The sequence below is a fragment of the Melozone crissalis genome, unplaced genomic scaffold (assembly GCF_028551555.1).
Source record: "Melozone crissalis strain CALT ecotype California unplaced genomic scaffold, PUWL_Pcris_2 ptg000027l_1, whole genome shotgun sequence".
Lineage (NCBI taxonomy): Eukaryota > Metazoa > Chordata > Aves > Passeriformes > Passerellidae > Melozone > Melozone crissalis.
In genome coordinates, this window is record NW_026535805.1 from 12,957,031 (window position 1) to 12,975,362 (window position 18,332).

The 18,332-nt window shown below is 40.9% G+C and overlaps 2 protein-coding genes across 3 annotated transcripts in view; one reads left to right on the forward strand and one right to left on the reverse strand.

The window, feature by feature from the left end:
• BTBD9 (BTB domain containing 9) overlaps positions 1-18,332 on the forward strand; it is a 193,500-nt gene that overhangs the window by 144,987 nt on the left and 30,181 nt on the right. The window lies entirely within an intron of this gene.
• ZFAND3 (zinc finger AN1-type containing 3) overlaps positions 14,195-18,332 on the reverse strand; it is a 132,571-nt gene continuing 128,433 nt past the window's right edge. Inside the window, exon 7 of the mRNA XM_054280576.1 lies at positions 14,195-14,588. Within this exon, the coding sequence (XP_054136551.1) occupies positions 14,434-14,588 (155 nt within the window). The 3' untranslated portion in view covers positions 14,195-14,433. The remainder of the gene's footprint in view (positions 14,589-18,332) is intronic.

Sequence of the window (18,332 nt, forward strand, 5' to 3'; positions counted from 1 at the left end):
GTACTTGCTCTCCCTTTCTTACATATAAGAGGAAGTGCTTTTTTTTCCTTTTGCCACTAATTGACTTGATCTTCCCTTTATGCTGCTGAAGTTAAGATGCTGCTATGCTCTTGCATCAAGGAGGAAAAATGGCATGTACAAGGTAGGTCAGCTCAGCTACCACTGAGAAATAGGTACTAATTGCACATTTTCACCTGCATCTCAAACGACAGAATTGCTTGAGAGACAGAGGGCAGGGGCCCAAGATTAACCATTGTAACCAAACTTGTGTTTGAATGGAAAACTTTCTGGCTAATTTTTTTTTGCCTGCTGGGTGCCTGTTTTACAAAACCATTAAATGATTCCAAATGAGAGAGGAGAGCCTAGCCAACATATGCATCTCAGCTGTCTTCTTTGCATGATGAGGAAAGAAAGATAAAGGGGTGCTGCATTGCTGTAATTAATGAAAGAAGAAAAATTTCTTTTTGCTATTCAAAAAAGCACTTTGGTTCAGCATCTGACATTGACTGACTTGCACAGTTTGACTCGACTTCTGGAATTCTGATCTCAGTGGAAAGGTATTGGAGAAGACAGAAATGGAACAAATTAGGACCAAAGCCTTCTCCATGTTAACTAATTGAATATGTCTGTAACCACTGAACAGCCCCACAACTGCTGCTGAAGCTATTGCATGTAACAGCTATGGAAATTCTCAAAGCATGTAGATATAAAACATGTTGGCAGCTGAGAAAGGAAGCTGTAAAAAGGGAGAGCATTTAAAAAACTTTTGGATTACAGGTTCCCACGCCTCATTTAAAAACAAACAAACATAAGAATAGAGCTGTTATGCAAACCACATCCCTCTGATTCCTGCACAGTGTCGTCAACACGTGCCCTTTCCATTCCACCGTAAAGAGCAGCCATTCAGAATGAGCTGAGCACTGCACAGGTTTTCAGGCCATCTGTCAAACAGTGCTCACCCACCCATCAATGGAGACCTGGAGTTACCTCTGTGCTCATCCAGACCTGCTGTTATCTCAGTTTCTCTATTGCTGTCATTTGTTGACATCAAGACATGGAGGTTATGGAAGATATTATTTATGTGACTAAAACAAATGCTACCTTATTGGCAGCTGCCTTCTGTCTGGATTTTTCTTTGTAAAAGAAAGAATATTGACTTCATAGCTCTTCATGGTGTCTTTTTAATTTGCCCACAAAATCTGACAACAAAAATCCAGGTTTAATATTCTGAATTAAATTTAGCAAGCTCATTTTCCCCAGCTTTCCTGTTTATTCAAAATGACTTTTTAGTTATTCTTGGCTGCAGGAAATTCATTATCTAGGGTGTACAGTAATGGAGGCCGGGCACATCAGCTGAGTTGTCCTAGTTCTTGCACACAGTTCTTGTTTTTTGATTTGTTTAGCAGATGAGGCTGGTACCAGATGCAAAGGGTGCATCTGCTTAATTTGTTCCCTTTGTTTCTCACGAGGTGTGTTGTAGGGGAGTAGCAGTGAGGAAGAGCTCCCTGTGTGTCTTGCACCTGCTACATGAGGGGGAAATACTGTTGGAAGTATTTGTACTTTCTCTTGGGGATGGCTTCTTGGATTCTTCTCAGGTAGAAAATCTTCAGCAGAAAAGATCAGCAACGTGGGTAGGGAAACCCTAACAGAGAGACAGAGTGCCTCTCATTTTCCATAAGAACAGGGTGATGTGAAAGGGAAAATATGCTTTGAAACTCTTTTACTGACTGCCTTACCAAGCAAATCTCAGTTTTTTATCTATTTGAAGAAAGGGCTTATTTTAGAGCCCAATAAACTAGAACATCATCTGGTTTAGAGATTGAGAGCTTCTTGGTATACTTTGATGTGCTTATCTGAAAGAAATCGTGGGGAGTTGTTCCACATGAATACTCAAGCTGTTTCAGGGTTCTGTCACAGCCTATTTTTCTTCTCTCCTTTTCCTTTAATTGGACAAATGGAAAATAATGAAGAAGGTACATAGAACAAGCTACCTGGATCAATAAAAATGTCAGTTTGGCCACATCAGTGTAATAGGCAGGGCTAATGTAATTTGGCTAAATAAATGAGTATATTTTGTGCAGCATTGTGGTTGTCTAGAGTGCTTTAAAAGCAAAGATAACAACAGAGCTCAGCAGCTGGCAATCACTGTGGCCTGGTGATCTTACAGCAGAAGAGACTTAGCCCAGTTTTAAGCAGGAAAGGGTCTTAATTCCAAAGCACTGGCTCTGCTGGGGCCAGAGGAGGGCTGTGAGGCTCAGCAGGGAAAGGCTGGGCATTGTTTACCTGATAAATGGCAATTCTGCCAAATATGAGATACAACCCAAGGCTTTGCTGAAGTCTGGTTAGTGTTGCTGCTGTCTTTATGGCATTGTGGCAGTAATGTGTTGATACTCAGGTGCTGAGCACTGTATGGACATTAAATCTGCAGTTGGGAGATCTCAGCACTGGATGTGCCCAAGACCCACAGATTAAATTGGTGGCAGGAATTCAACCAGACTTGATGTGGACAAGTACAGCCTAACTCAGCTGGCCAGGTTTGCAAGGCAGCTTGAGCAGTGCCTTCAAGGCAAGCACTGCACACTGAGCGATGCCCCAGGGAAGTTCAGAGCTGCTTTTGCATCTGTGTGGAGTGGAGGGATGGTCAGTGCCACCACAGCTACCCAGCTGTTTGCTGTGCCCTCAGGGTGGCTGCCTCTCTCCTGGCATGAGACCCCCTTGTTGCTGTAAAGAAGGGTTTCTTCTTTTGCTCGCTGTGTCTCCCACAGCACTTGAGCAGAATTCCATATACGCTGCTGTTGTAACATGGCTGCATGATGTTGTGCATTTGATTTCAGCCCACAGAACTGCTATTAGCAGTACCCAACTAAAACTCTTTATGAAAGGTGACATCATGTTACTTGGTCCTTGCTGCCTAAAGAGATGGCAGCAAATGCATTTTCATGGCATTGATATTTGTTTGGGATTTTTAAAGTTCTATTACAGAAGTCTTGTGCAATTTCTGTGATGCTGCAGCATTTGCAGAGAGGTTTTCTTTAAATACCAGTGGAATTGGGAGGAATCTTAATGGTCAGGATAATAATCAGGAACTTCTGATTTAGCTAGGATCTAGTTTCATTCAACCCACATACCAGAAGTTTTCATAGTTATTTGGTCTCTGAATTCTCAGCTTTAGTTCTCAGCTGTGAAATGTGGCAGCTCAATACATTTTGTCCGCTTATTAATAAACACAGATGTGAAATTGGAGTACTACCAAAGACCTGAACTGTTGGAGAAGTAGCTATGTGAGATGGGGAGAATTTCTACTTTCAAGGCTGCTAAAACAACTGAAAGAAAAGTCCTTTAAACTGTACCCTTGAGGTTCTGGGTCAACAATGTTCATGTTCTTCTTCAGGAGCCACATACTGACTTTATTTGTATTTAGGGTCACACGCTTATGTTGCTTTCTGCTACACACAGTTTATTCTGAAATGAATACTGACAGACAGCCTCTTAATAGCCTGTATGCAGCACTTTTTTGCAAGTATTTCTGTGCTTTACAAATTGGATTGCACACTTTGATCCCTTTCCCAAAGGGCAAATACCTCTGGGAGGATCCGACAGGTTTACAACATTGAAAGAGAAATCAAACACCCTATTAGTGTGGGAAAGAGGAGAATGGTACTCCAGCTAACCTCAGGAAACCTGAATGGCTTGTAAGAAGTCAGTGTAATGTAGAGCCTGGTCACCCTGGCTAGTGACCTGTCCTTTCAGTAATCTTCCATGTCTATTTGTTTTTCATTTCTTGTGAAAATGAAATACTGAGTCAAAGCATTAGTTCAGCATGGAGCCAGATATTTTATGTCACACCTTGACATTGTGGAATCACTGATGCAGGGCTCAGCTTGAGCAGAGAATGAAACTGTGGCAGATTTACTGTTCCTGTTCCTGAGGAACAGTCTTGTACCCAGACATCAGGTCACTGACTGAAACTTGCCTTCTGCAGGAAGCTCTGTGTCCAAAATGATAAAATGGGCACAGTCACCTCACTAAACAGAGGCTGGTTCATGCCAGTTTTCAAAAACAGCATAGCAACTTCCTTTGTTGTGCGTCAGGAGGACATTCCACCCAAGTTTTGCATCCCATGTCACCTCCACCAAACTTTCCAGTACCATCAAATACTGAGCCGCCACTGGAACTTTGGGCAGGAGCTGGTGGGATGTTGGAAGTAGGCTTGTGTGGAGCATGTATGTCCCTTCACTGACCTTTGCTTGACAGGTTTTCAGGACCTGAAACAAGATTTGGAGAATGGGGAAGATTTCAAAATGGCCTTCAGCAGTCTAAAGTAGCACAGGGAGTTCTAGTCTTTTTTCTTCCTCTTTGAGGGCTTTTGGTCAAGCATTTGCTAGTGTTGATCTGCCACTCTCTGAGAAGAGAATGAGACAATGAGAGTGGATGTTATTGCAGAGGAGCTCTTAAGCCCTTTCTACTGCTGCAGGAGAGGCTCTGCAGAGTACAGGGAAGTCATGGCCAAGTGATGTGGGGGCAGAGCATGGAGCTCACACAGGAGGTGCCTTGGCAGCACTGCACAGTCGCTGTACGGACAGGATCTTACACATGGCTGCCCTTCTGTCCTGCCTACCAGAGTCAGTGCAGGAATGTCACAGTGACTTCCCTCCACACTAGCAGGGGGTTGTACCCTTTTCTCTGTGGAGAGGCTGGTGCACAGGTCTCAGCCTGGCCTGGCCAATCTGAACTCCTTGATGGGGCCTTTGACTTTGGAGTGACAAGGGACTTGTTTGACTGTCACACCAGAAATGGCATTTCTTTTACTGGTTTGGCATAGTCAATGTGGGCAAGCACAGAAATGGAGCTTGATTCTTTCATGCAGGTTGCTGTGGACTGTAACTCAGTATCAGAGCTGGCTGCCAGATTCAGATAAATTTGGGATAGGTGATACTTTAGAGCACAGTATTACTTCTCTCTCCTGGCCAAATTACATGAACTAGTTGCTGGACTGCCTGCACCTTCACGTGCAGGTGAAGGTTGCGTAGTTTGTCATCTCTGAAGAAATAATGCCTGTGTGAGCCTCCCCTGTGAGTGTTGTAGGCCCATCACAACTCAAGGAATGTGACCAGGTTTCATATTCTCAAGAAGGAAAGATCCTTTTTATTTTGGGGACAATTATGTGCAGTGTTTAAGTCTTAGTTGGCTTGGCACCTCACAAAACAAAGACATTTGTTATGCTTCTCCATAAGCCCTGTGTGCCAGCAGAGGAGTAAAACAAAGGATGGTTGGAGCAGCATTGTGTAACCCCGTTATCTGTTGCAAACCTTTGAAGTTCAGCTGCCTTTGTGGACTGTGCAAAGCTGGAACTGTTTGTGTGGCTGTGCTGGGACAGGCAGGGCCCCAGCAGTCACAGATAATTCATATGGAACAGAAGCATGCCGTGAAGAATGTGCCCCTGGCTGGAGTCAGTGAATCACTGTATCACTGAGGCTTTTTTTAAACTGCAGATTGTTTACCTGGCAGCTCTCAATTAACATGCTGATGGAATCTGTGCACACAGTTTACACAGGCTCCTTGAGAAAATTTGCTACTTTAGATTTGCCTGTTTTTCTGATATTCAGGGGATCAAGCCCTTAGCCAAGGATAAAAACTAGACATTCTAAGACTTAATGCTTTCATTCTTCTCACACACTTGGAGCAGCAGTTATCTAGCAATGGAATTACACAGTATCCACAAACTGTAGTTCACCGTTAAGCTCTCTCAAACAGAAAATTACACCAAGAAATCCATAAACAGTAAGAACAGCAAGGGTCAGACTGTCTTACTGTGAAGAATTATATAGTGTGGGAAGCCTATTGCCTTTTGGTTTTTTCTGCTGTTAATTCCCCAATCTCAGCTCACATGGAGCTTTCTGAGAAATCAGAAATGTAGCGTTGTGTTTGAAATGCATTGCAGTATTAGAATTCTATTTTGGCACACTTTACACTAAACTGTGTAATCCTTATAGTAGATATTTAACTCTGATACATTTTATCTGCAGACTGCTCTCAAAATGATTGATCCTCCTTGCCTTTACTCTAGAAAGATGCTGAATGTTGGCTGAGGGAAACTGATCTGTGTTGGTGTTAAGTGACTGAATCAGGGCTGGTGTGAAATAAAAGCATTAATCTTTGTGCCTTGCTGGATGTATGCAGACTACATAAAGCCTAACATTTGTTTCAGTTCCTGTGGAGTGATTTAAATTCCATAGGCTTGTTGAAGTTCCTTACCCACCTTTATGCTACCAGCCAAAAGCTGCTAAAAGAAAGCCACCCTGGAATGCACAATTCAACTGCAGGTCAGCATTTTCTTGTTTAATGCATCACATCTCTTCATAAACAATTTTATTGTTCTGCAGAACAAACATGTTTAGAAAGAGGAGGTACAGTGTAGAGCTTGACTGCCTTCAGGGACTGGTGGATGATGGTTCTGTGACTCCTGAGATCTTTCAGGACCTGGGGCACAGCACAGAGCACCCCTCCAGCTGCTGACCCAGGGGACCACTGGCACAGGCTGTCAGCTGAGGCAGCAGAGTTGGCTTTGCCTTTATTCTCCACGTGGAGAACAGCAGAGGCAAGGAACTGCTTCTGATTCATGGTAAGAAGTCTTGACTCAGGTCTGCCTGATGTGTGCTTTCTACGTCAGTCAGATCTGCCTGTTTCAGTAGTTAACACTGCTCTTCATGAAGCTTGGTGTAAAGAAACCAAACTCACAGTATCAACCACATGCTAAAAATCTGAAAGCAATCACTGTGATTGATAACTGTTTAGCATTACTTGGCAAATAAGTGATTGATAGCTTTATGTTTTATCCACAGAATAACAATACTGGGTTAACAAGAAGAAGAAAGAACTACAGAAAAACAGAAAATTTTTTATTCTTGGTCTGGATGGGTATTTGGTACTTGCAGAGGTGCTATGAAACACTGCCTGCATATCTCCTGTGTATCTCCTAGGCTGCAGTATCAAGCTAGCCTACGGTTCCTCAAAGGGACAAAGTCTAGAGTTAAGAGCAAGGAAGAAAGGGGTTGAATTGCAAGTAGAACTCAGCCTTAATGTTACTTGCTACAGTGTATTAAAACAGCTCTAGGAGTTTCATATACATAAGAGCAGCAGTTATTTAACATTTGAAAATTATGTTTTCATTGCAGATGGCAATACAAGCCCCAGCACCTTTAGATATGGATCAGCTCTCCTGTTGTCTTCACACAGACTCTGTCTCTGAACATGACAATTTGATGTAAGAGTGGGCATCACAGTTGATGAGGGGGAATTTGCAAAAGGGATGACAGAGAAAAGTTTATGGAAATCACAGCAAATCAAGAAATGAAGGCCAGCAGGGGTGCTGAAACAGGCTGATAAATAGATATTTATTGGATAGTAAGTTTCAAATAGTACATATTTACCTGCTCCCAGTAACTTAGCAGGAATTGCTGCCTCAGGGGCAAAGGATCTCTGTTAAGGTGGCAGCTGGAATACAATCAGCATCACCTTGCTGATCCTGCACAGGTGCACACTCCTGTCATCCCTCAGAGCTCTGTGCCCCAGGACAGTGGGACACACACTGTGGAGAAAGATCAGAACTGCTGGCAGTCACTCAGACCTCCCATCTGCTCGAGGGGAGTGTTTGTAGTGGAATTGTAAATGAACATGAGGGTGGTTCCAGGATGAAGTCTATAGCAGGTGACAATAGTTTAACTGCAGTTACTATTAAACAGGCAAATTGAGATATGGGGACAAGCTACTTTTCCCCAGAACACAAGCCAGACAAGGACTGATAATACACATGTGGATGTGCAGGAAGTGAAAGCTGGCTTCTTCCAGCAACATCATTCTGCTACAGCCATTTGATGTCCCAGAAGATTCCAGTGTATATAGGTCCATGTACAGGAAATACATGTGGAACTATTATTTTTGACAAGACCTAAGACCAAACAGTCAGAAGGAGAAAACAAGGGGTATACAGAGTGACCTGAAAATAGGTGTATAGCTGTAGAATGTCTAACTAACTGCTGCTTATCTGGTCTAAAGAGATGTCAGGGTGGGTGTGTGTAACGCAGGGCAAAGTCTGCTTGCAGACAGGACAAAGGTCACACTTCTGTCTGCTGTGCACATGGCAGACTACCCAAATGAGAAGGATTGATGCAAAACTCATACAGGAGGATCAGCTGAAACATTTCTAGGTAGCCATCCTTTTGACTCTCTAGTGTGGACAAGAGTTGTGCTGGCCAACAGTGATTTAACTTTCATTTTAACCTACTGGAGCTCCTCACCTTCCTCATGCTGCTGCTAAATGCAGTGTGTTAAAAGACTTCTCCAGAAACTGGTGTAGCTGAAACTTCCAGGAATCTAAAGCAAATGTAGTATAAACACTGCAGAAGGAGGAGGTGGGGGGAAAAATAGACAAATTATTGCTAGAATGAAGAATTAATTTAGCTTAGCCTTAGCTCACACTCTTCCCTCCCTCCTCTAAGACTCTTGCATTTATGTGCTCCTTTGAAGAGCAGAGAGATGAGACTGGGTAGTTCAGGAGTCAACAGTGAACCTTTCATTGAGCTGGCTTAAAGCAGCAGTGCTGATCATGCAGACCCCTTTCAAAGGAAGATACAATGCTGTGCTTTTCTTTATTTTTTAGGATTTTATTAGGCTTAGCTTTTTGATTCAAAGAGATCCTAAACATCCTACAAAGATAACAACACCCCAAAATTTCCAAGTGTTCCTTCCAAGAACCCTAAGGAGAGCTCTGTCTGGAGTTGCATCTCTGATACCCACATAACTTCAATACTTTGCCTTCAGACATATCAACTTTTTTTCTATAAATAACCTTTAGTTAGAATTTGGTTTTCCATCCTCCTTGAGCATGCTGGTAGAGGGAAGGAAAGCATCTTCTGCGACTCAGAAAAGAATTAAGGCGACTAAGCAACAAGGAAACAGTGGGTGTTACCTGTCCTTTTGTGAAGGGAGAGCCACAGACAGGAGTAGGTCTCTATCATTTTATTCTCATTACTTACACAGTCACTGCACCGTGCTACAAGTTATTAACTCGGAGCATCCTACTGCATGTTACTGGCTTTACACAAACCTAGCAGAAAACATTCTGCTTATGGTTAAACTGTTGCCATCAACACTTGCTACTAGGTGAAGAACAAAACCCTTTTGTTAGAGGATGCAGTCATCATCATCATCTTTAAAAACTATATATAATTTCAGTAATCTCTTTCTAATGCTTCGATGCACGTACTGAATTTGAAATAATTTTCAGTTAGTCTTATAAAGTTCTGCTGATTTTTCTTCCAAAGAAAATAGCAGCATATTGCGAAACAGGAAGGTCCAGTAGCAAAATATGTAGTTATTACTAAATAATCCATCAAAAATGTTTTCCTATTATGATGGTGCTGTTTCATTTCTTTGCATATGTCTGTTGCAGAATTGACTCAGACAAACTCTACACAGGTATAGTCACAAACATAAAGCAAAATGGTTTTCTGTAGTATTAAGTGAAAAAAGGTGGTGCTGTTTGGCAAGTAATTACCTGCTTCTTTGCTATTCTATGATCCAATCTGACTTGAAGAGCAAGGTGGATGTGATCACAGAGCATTTGTCACTTTGCCATCCTCTGCCTTCTGTTTGCATGCCTTCTTTCATCCTTACTCAACTTCAGAGTGGAAGATGAAGCATGCAGAGTTTCTGGGAAGATGTTGGTGAACAGAATCATAGAACTGAGGTTCAAAAACCTCACAGCCCGAAATCCAGAACAGGTGAATTGTGTTTGCATTAAGTCTCCGTTAACTGAAGAAAGAGGCTGCCACTGCAGTAAAATACAAGGAGGTCATCACTTCTGTAGACCAACACCTGTATTTTCATCTGCTTGAACTAATGTGCAGGGACTTGTAAGAACAATGAAGTTGATGGGTTTTTTTCAGTGGGGAATACTGAAAAGCCAAAAAGAGGAACATTCAAGTGGAACTACTTTCAAATGCCCAGCTGCACATGCTGACTGCTTCCACAAAAAGGAAAAATTATTGAAGATGAAGAAGAGTCCCTCTCACTGATGTATATCAGGATTGTTATCTAAGAGTGGCTCTTTCCAGCAGCAGTGACATTTGTTCTCCCAAAACAGCTGCTGATAGTGAGAAATAAAGCCCATTATTGCACCAGTATGTGCACTGCAAATACTTTTGAGCAGTTTAATCTTATGCACTCTTTATTCACTGTGGTCCTTTTGTAGTAAAGTATGTACAGATGCAGCCTTAACTAACCATAACCTTATGAACTGGTTATACTAAAACTACATCCTTACACAGCAGCTCCTGCCACCACAACCTTTGTGTTGAACCAGATATATTATTTTTGTTTTTATGCAGAATTCAAATAATGTATTTGAGTAATGAGATAAACATCTGGTACCAGTTAATACAGTTAATTTTAAAAAGTGCAGTCTTAAATGTTTCCATTGGTTTTCCAGGCATAAAAGTTTCCAGGAGAATATGAATTTATTTCTAGTGTGAACTGGCTACAAGCTCATTGTTACATTAAGGGGTTACTTTGCTCAGACCTTCTCTTGGCTGTTCCTCTGGTGATGGACAGTATCAGTAACTACAATACAATAAGGAGAATGCTACAATTTGTCAGGGCACTTAACTGTCTACACATTGACTGTGAGGACAGGTGCTGTCAGATATTACACTGGTATACTTCTTGGAGTCTGTTACAAAACCTGTATTTTTATGACACAGTTAATATCAGTTTTCCTCCCTGCCGAGTCTTTGTACTGAAATAATCATTGTAAGATTAAAAAAAAATGTCCTTTTATCCCCTAGAGATTTATATCTAAGATGTAGCATAATCACAGAAGGAACTGCTGATTACACAATGAACTGAACACCACAGTGAGTACAAAGGCAAATATAAAGAGGACATTGTATTCACTAGGCGAGGGGATTGCAATTTGTCCAAAAGAAAAGTCATGCAAAATTTAAGTTTTGAATGTATTTATCACCTGCCATTCAGTTAATAAAAGCAGCTAATATAACTTCTGAATTGCTGGAATTACACCAGGACTCTTTTCAGGGTATTTCCTGTGCACCACTGAAGAGCAGCTCATGTCTCAGGTACCTCACGTTACAGATGTGCTGCTGCTCAGTCAAGACACGGAGCTGCTTGAAACAGAACAGGTACACAGCAACATTCCCACGCAAGTCTTGCTTTTCCTAGAAGCCCTGGCTCACACCTAGACACAAGTTTGAAACTGGATGAAAAGGCAGAGCTGTTTTATGTAACTTACCTTTACTAGAACACAGCCATCTTGTTCAAGAATCAGTTTTATCATTTAAAGTACCATAGGAGTTTGAGGAAAAAAATGAGCGAATGTGACCCATGAATCAGGCACAATTTCAATTCCAAACAATTTTCAAATTTTTAAAAAATTAATAACTACACATTCTCTCTCCCTCTAATACAGAAAATTATTGGGTTTTTAATTAGCCATGTGTTTTTAGCATCTAAATGTTTAAGAAACAATAGTTTATTCCTCTGTTTATCCATTATGAATATAGCTCATTCTGATTTGGAATACAGCTACTCTACGTGAGGCTGTCAAAGTGCATGAAAGAACATTTAACACATTTTAGTGCCCGTGCTACAGAGCACAGAATGCATTTGACTTGAAGAGTATGCACACTTATTCCTTTGATTTCTGTATCTAACCTCAAAGTTAAATGGACCAAACTGGCTACAGTAGATTTGCTTACAAAACAAATCCCTCAATTCAAACCCAGTAGAAATACTATCCTTCCCTTCCAAACCTGCAGAAATCCTGTCCACCCTTCACCAATTGTAAATTCAGCTTGAAGTTACTGACCTAACCTTGGTCCTTCCCCGTTCGTATTTCTTACGTGAGTTTACAGTAGAAATGGTGCAAAATAGCAAGACCTGTTTGAATAGGCAGAAAGGACTTCAAACTTTAATCTGATTGGTTTAATTTTTTTTTAGCATGAGGAAAAAGAATAAAGTTACAAGATTCTTTTAATATTTTCACAATGTTAAACTAAAACTGAGCTCTAGGCTACATGTGTAAGTAAATCTAGAACACAAAAGGGTTAAATAAGATCTTCTTTTAAGATACAAGAACTTAAGCTTTCTTTACGTTTAACAAACTTCACAGAACAGATACTGCAAAGGAACAACCCCCTCCCCAACTTTTTGTTTAAAGTGAACATTGTCCATAATTCACATGAACTTTAAGTAGTGTCCTCTCAAGAGCCACCTTGAAACCGTCTGTGCACTTGTAACGAGATTAAAGAGAATATTAAGGAGGAACAAAATAGCATCTTCAGTATTAATGCAGAAAAGTCTTGTGTATCAATCAGAATGCCCATCAAATGCTAGGATAGGATTTTGTAGGAAAAGAAAGTGCGTATCACAGCAGCCGCCAAAATCCATGTTTTTTTTAACTCCTCATGGCAAATGTAAATAATATCCTTGGACAGTCCCTCTCACCAGGACCACTTCCTGAAAATGCAGCCCATTACAGAAGCTTTTGCTGCTGGTTCATATTCTTGAATAAGAACAAGGAAAAAAACAACAGCTTGCCTTCCGGACAGCTTGCATTTATAATGATGGGACACTTCTGATTTGCTTCATGGTTAATGCTAATACAGTCAGATGCTGAGTGTGTGTGTGGAGAGACATAGATACATATATGTGTATTACATATATATGTATTTTTTTTTAATTAGTTGTCTAATTGTTAAATGTTCCTAACTGGCTACCAAAGTAACAGTATAATTTGGCCTATAAGGAGTTAATTACCTGTAACAAGTAGAATGGAGGATGACTCATACAAGCTGGGGTTTTCCAAGTGACAGGTTACTTCACCCTCAATGTTTCACATCTGCCCAGTAATTGAAGATGAGAAATGTCGATCCCTCCCTCAGGTTTTCTTACAAATGTACCCATTGTTAATAACTTACTAATCGACTGTGAAGTTAAACTCATTCTGGATTAAGCTGGGCAACATGGGCACGAATCACTTTTACCTGCAGAAGCCCCGCGTGCAGCAGGAGACAGCCCGGTTACGGTGTTTGCTTTTATGCTTCCGAAGTGGCAAAGCTGGTGCGGCTCGGCTCAGCTCAGCGTGACACAGCATAACAGAACCAAGGCTCTGACCAGATCCAGGTCATGCATTCACATCCACTTGCTATACTCACTTTGCGGGCAGGGATTTTCCTGGGCGCGTTCAGCTGCATAGAAGGAGGGCTGGTGGAGCCCCTTTGATTATCTCATTGACACTCTGAACGTGAGGAACACGAACTCACTCTGACAAAGGGCGTTTGTTTAACAGGTTGTTCCCCAATACTGTTACTGAATTCCATTTGCTACAAAATGTCCTTTTTTCCCCAATATGTAAGTCTAGCTACAGAAAGTCAGTCTGTAGAATCCAGCCATGGCTACTGTGCTGTGAATTAGCCTTATTTGATCAATTATCAGATACCTGCACTTAGCAAAAGGCAAACAAGAGCCAATCAGGTTTCGGCCAGTGGGAATGGCTGCACTGCTCAAGGTATGTGGAATCTGTTCACACAACGCGTAGAATCTCTGCAGATGCCATGTAAAAAGTTATGCACCATTTACTGCTCCAGGATGGAGCTGGCTTCAAAGAGAGATCATAATTTAACAGAGAAGAAAGAAAAAAAAGAAGGAAAAAAAAAATCAAACCTTGATAGGTTCTTTATAGTAAGATACATATAAAAATTTTTCATAAGAATCTCTGTCCCCCTTTCTTTTTGGCTTCCTGGGAAGAACCGGAAAGGTGTTCCTACCCCAACAGAATCCCTGATGCTGGTGACACTGCCTAACTCAAAAGCCACATGCGATGAAGGCACGAGTGACCAGTCAGGTCTTCTGGGCTTAAGCAGCTGCAGTTGCTGCTCCGAGTAGTATTTCACCTCCTCAGGATTCAGTAGCAGTGAAGAGGTGAAAGGCTGCACATTAAACAGTTTGTCCGAAAGCCATGTGCATAGCAAACTTTTACACCAGCTTCTATACAACTATTTGTTTTAACTCTGCAGCTGGAATGTTTCCAGCATAAGGCTTTTAGAGTGACTCCAGCAATAACAGAAGCCTTTGGATTTTTCTTGCTTTGTTTAAATCCACTAGCCATACTCAAAAATAATATTTCTTCATGTTTTATTTTTATACGGTGGCTAGCAGGCACCTTAGTAACCAGCCAGAGATAGATTTCAACCACCATCAATCCCTAAACTACAGTACCAGGACGGCTGGCTAAAGGAAGGAAACTGATTGGCTGTAGTCTGAAACTTGCCTAGTACAAGGTGTCTGGCTGACTTTGTCCTAAATAAGGCTAACATTAGTGAACTAAGAGAACAGCATTTGGTTGCAGTCTTGCACTCAGGAACATCCTTCGCCAATGCGTTGGCAAGATCTCCCTACTTTCCGATCCAGTTTCACCATTTTCATGATGGCCTCCTCGCGCCCGCGGCCCATGTGGTCGAACGTGCAGTCGTGCTGTTCGGGCAGGCGGTGCAACATGCAGAACACGTAACCTGCCACAGGGAGACAGGAGACACGGTTAGGGGCTGCTTACAGAGCTGGCATCTCACCTCAACCACAAGTGAGTAACCCCCCTCTACTGGGGATTACTCAGTTCTCAAAAATTCACACTATTTCAATCTTTTACTTATTTTCTTGCAGGGTAACAAATATTTGATCATTTACTGCCTTTTGTTGACAATTTATCAACACAGTACCAAAGCTCAAGTCATACAAGATTTGTGGGGTTTTTTTGCCATCCTCTCATCCTATACAGGAAACCTCCAAAATCATCTAGGCTACGTACCATCTACATAGTAACTAAGCTAATGCTTTTGGGTTTTCACTGAAATCTTTCCTACTTTTGAGTGGACTTTGTTGTCATTTCTGAAACTCACCCATGGTACTCTAGGGTGATCTCCCAAGCAGATTTTCAAGTCAGAACTGTTAAATTTAAGCACCTTTCTTCCTCGTCACTGCCAGCACTGGCAGTGACAGCAGGAGAGTTCACAGCTCCTTCGCTATCCTGGTCTTCAGAAGCTTCTCCCCATGAACCATTCTGTCACTAACCACAGGGGGGAACAGCCATTTGTCACAGGGACATGGCATGCCACATCACTTTGCTCTGCAGCTGAGAAGTTGAGGTTATTGTCTCTTGGTCTAAAGCTCCTCGATGTTACTCAGCTTTCCAGGGAGCATGTGACTTAGAAACATGCCAAGACTTTTCCCTGCAGGTGAGGAGGGCATCTGCCATAGACACCACTTTCTAGTCTACAAAGGAAATCAGCTTTTTCTTTCTTTGTCCCTAACACTTTGTAACAGTAAAGACAATGCCTCAAACTTCCCACCTCCAAGATGAATGTTAAATAGCAGTGGATGCTATAGGAAGGAGAAGTCACACAGATACAGGGCCCACTGTACAGGAAACCAAGTGTGGTTCATGTAATATTACCTGTGCTGGGATATTTTTCCTACCTGATGGTGCAAAGAGTAACACTCTGCCTCTTACTTGAAAGCTTTACATTGCTGCTGCTCCTTAAATGCTCAAAAGATATTCAACCCACAAAATTATAATATTTGAGAGATGGAAAAGGATAAAAATGAGTGAGAAAATGATTGGGAGAGTGTTTTGTGCATACATACACACACACACACACACATTTATGAGAATATGTGTGTGAAATATCAATTGCAGGAGAGAACAACTTGCTACCTTTATATTAGAGTAATTGTTAAGAAAACAGAGAGGAGAAAAGTGTTATAAATGGAATTATTTTTAAAAAGTGAAGAAAAATTGATTTATCTTTGTTTCAGTAGCATCAAGCTATGAAAAGACACGGCTATTATCTGTGTCTGGCTTTGAAATCCAGTTCTAGGAACAAAGCCAAAAAGACAAGTTTTCTGTATTGCTATGTACAATTCAGAAATATGTATGGAAACATGCAGATTGAATTGCTATGTATCTGACCCCTTGTGATCATTGCCTCCACTTCAATCTCAATCTGGGTCATACACACACAAATGTGACAAATATCTTTCCTGAGGTGCCAAAAATTCAAGGTCTGGTTGTTAAAATGAAAATATCCCTGGACTATAGTGCCAATACTGAACTGGCATTTCACTCAGTTCCCTCTCACAGAAACCAGGGTCTGAAGGCTTCCCTTATTTCTTGAAATAAGATATCAAATTGCTGAATCAAAGTCCACTGCAGGTGTAACAATCATTAAATACCTACCTGGATGAGCTCAAAAATCAAGTTCATCATCTTATCTACAATGAATGTCTAAGAAGGAGATGCAAGACACCACAAAGATATGGATTGGGCAGGAGGTGTATCACCCCCCTCTAAATAAAAATTTGTTTTAAATCCTGGCAGTTTTACAGATCCTTTCCAAATGTTTAAGAAGCATATGTAGAAATGCCATCTAATGTTACTGAAAAGAAGTCTTGAAAATTTATACCATTTCCTGCACTGCTTCACCAAGACCCTTTGACAATTCTGTAAATGTAGTAAGGAAGTTCATATTTCACGTGATTTATCACTTTAGAACATGACCTTTCAATTGTGCCATTTCTTCCCCTTCTACAAAACCTCATGCAGACCAGCACAGCTTCATGATATTCCTTTCTACCCTGCCACCCCTAATACAATCTATCCTCTGATTTGCCCAATCTTTATTTCATTTTTCAACACCTTTTATTTCTTTACAGAGCACTTGTTTTCACGCGGGAAAATCTGTACTATATGCTGTATTTATTCCACATGACACATTATTTATTTTTTTCTGTTCCTCAAGAAGTTTTTTTTTACATTCTTGAATAAAGTTTCAGTAACTGTCCACAAAAGAATGGCAAGTGATTTTCATTTTTCCCAGAGTATGGGAATAGTATGTCTAATTTCAGTGACTAAAATTTCAGTGACTAAATGATCTAAACCTGTTATTAATATATGCATATATATATATATATTTAAATATGTACTGCTAATTAGAACAGATAGTATCTAATGAAAGAATACCCAAGCTCATTTTGAATGTTACAAAAATAGTTCTGCATATATTGGCTGGTTCATGGAATGGGTCTTATTCTGGTTGAATTAGCAATGCAGATCTCCTGGAAGCTCCATTTCCAAAAAGAGAATTCAGATCTTTATTCTCACTGCTACAAATGCTGAAGTCACTTTAAAGATTGGAATTTGGTTTTTTGTAGGTTTTATTTAAAATTTCAAGGCCTTTAAAACACTGTTATTCAGCAACTAATTGAGTGACATTAGTTCTGAACATTTTTTCATTAGTTCAGAGTGGGTATATTCAATTAGGTTATTACTGCTGTATTCACTCCTTGTTTCTTCAGTGGTTTGAAAATCAGAAGGGACACTCTGTGCTCTGCACGTGCACAAGTGCCTGAGCTGCATCAAGGCCATCAGATTTTACAGCAGTTCCATTACTGCCTGGTGTGTGCTGGGGCAGAAGGCCAACAGATGCATCTGTATTTGGATCCTTAATGCCAATCCATATTTAGGGGTGAAACCTTTTCTCCTGAGAACTCTCCTTCTATGGTTACAAAGCAGGTTAGATGAATGAACTCCTGCAGTGTTTATGCTGCTAAGTTCATTATGGGATGGTATCAAATACTGGTTGTGTCTCTTAAAGGAATTTACTGCAGAAATGCTTCTTTTAGCACACTATCACTAAAAGCCAAAACAAATAACTTTTCTGCTAGTGTAAAGAGCATTGCAAAAGGGAATCCATCTGCCAACTGGAGTTCATTTGCCCAAGTCATCAACCTAAAACATGCCAGACTTCCACTCCCAGTGCAGAAGACTTCAATTTAGTAAATGTAATAATAGATCTCACAGCTCTGCAACTGTTTTCTGATGTTAGAAGTAAACTATGAATCACCCACTCCTCGGGTCTCTAATGCAAACATCTTGGAAAAACATTATGTAGTGCCTCAAAACATTTTTGCTCCTCTGAGCACCACAGAAACTTCTACACAATACATCATAAAAAAAATTCACTTCCATTTCATCACCAGAGCAAAAATGGGTAAAGCCATAAAGCAGAGCACCATCCTCGCCTTACAGAGGAGCCACTCAAAGGAAGCCCAAGACTGCACACCAGCAACTATGAAGCTGCTTTCATCATTCCTGAGGAACCTGATGGGAAAGGATATTGGAGAGAACAGAAAACAGAATAGGCTTCCATATTCCAGACCAGAAAGTTTATCACAGACCTACAGCATGCTGTGTGTGGGTA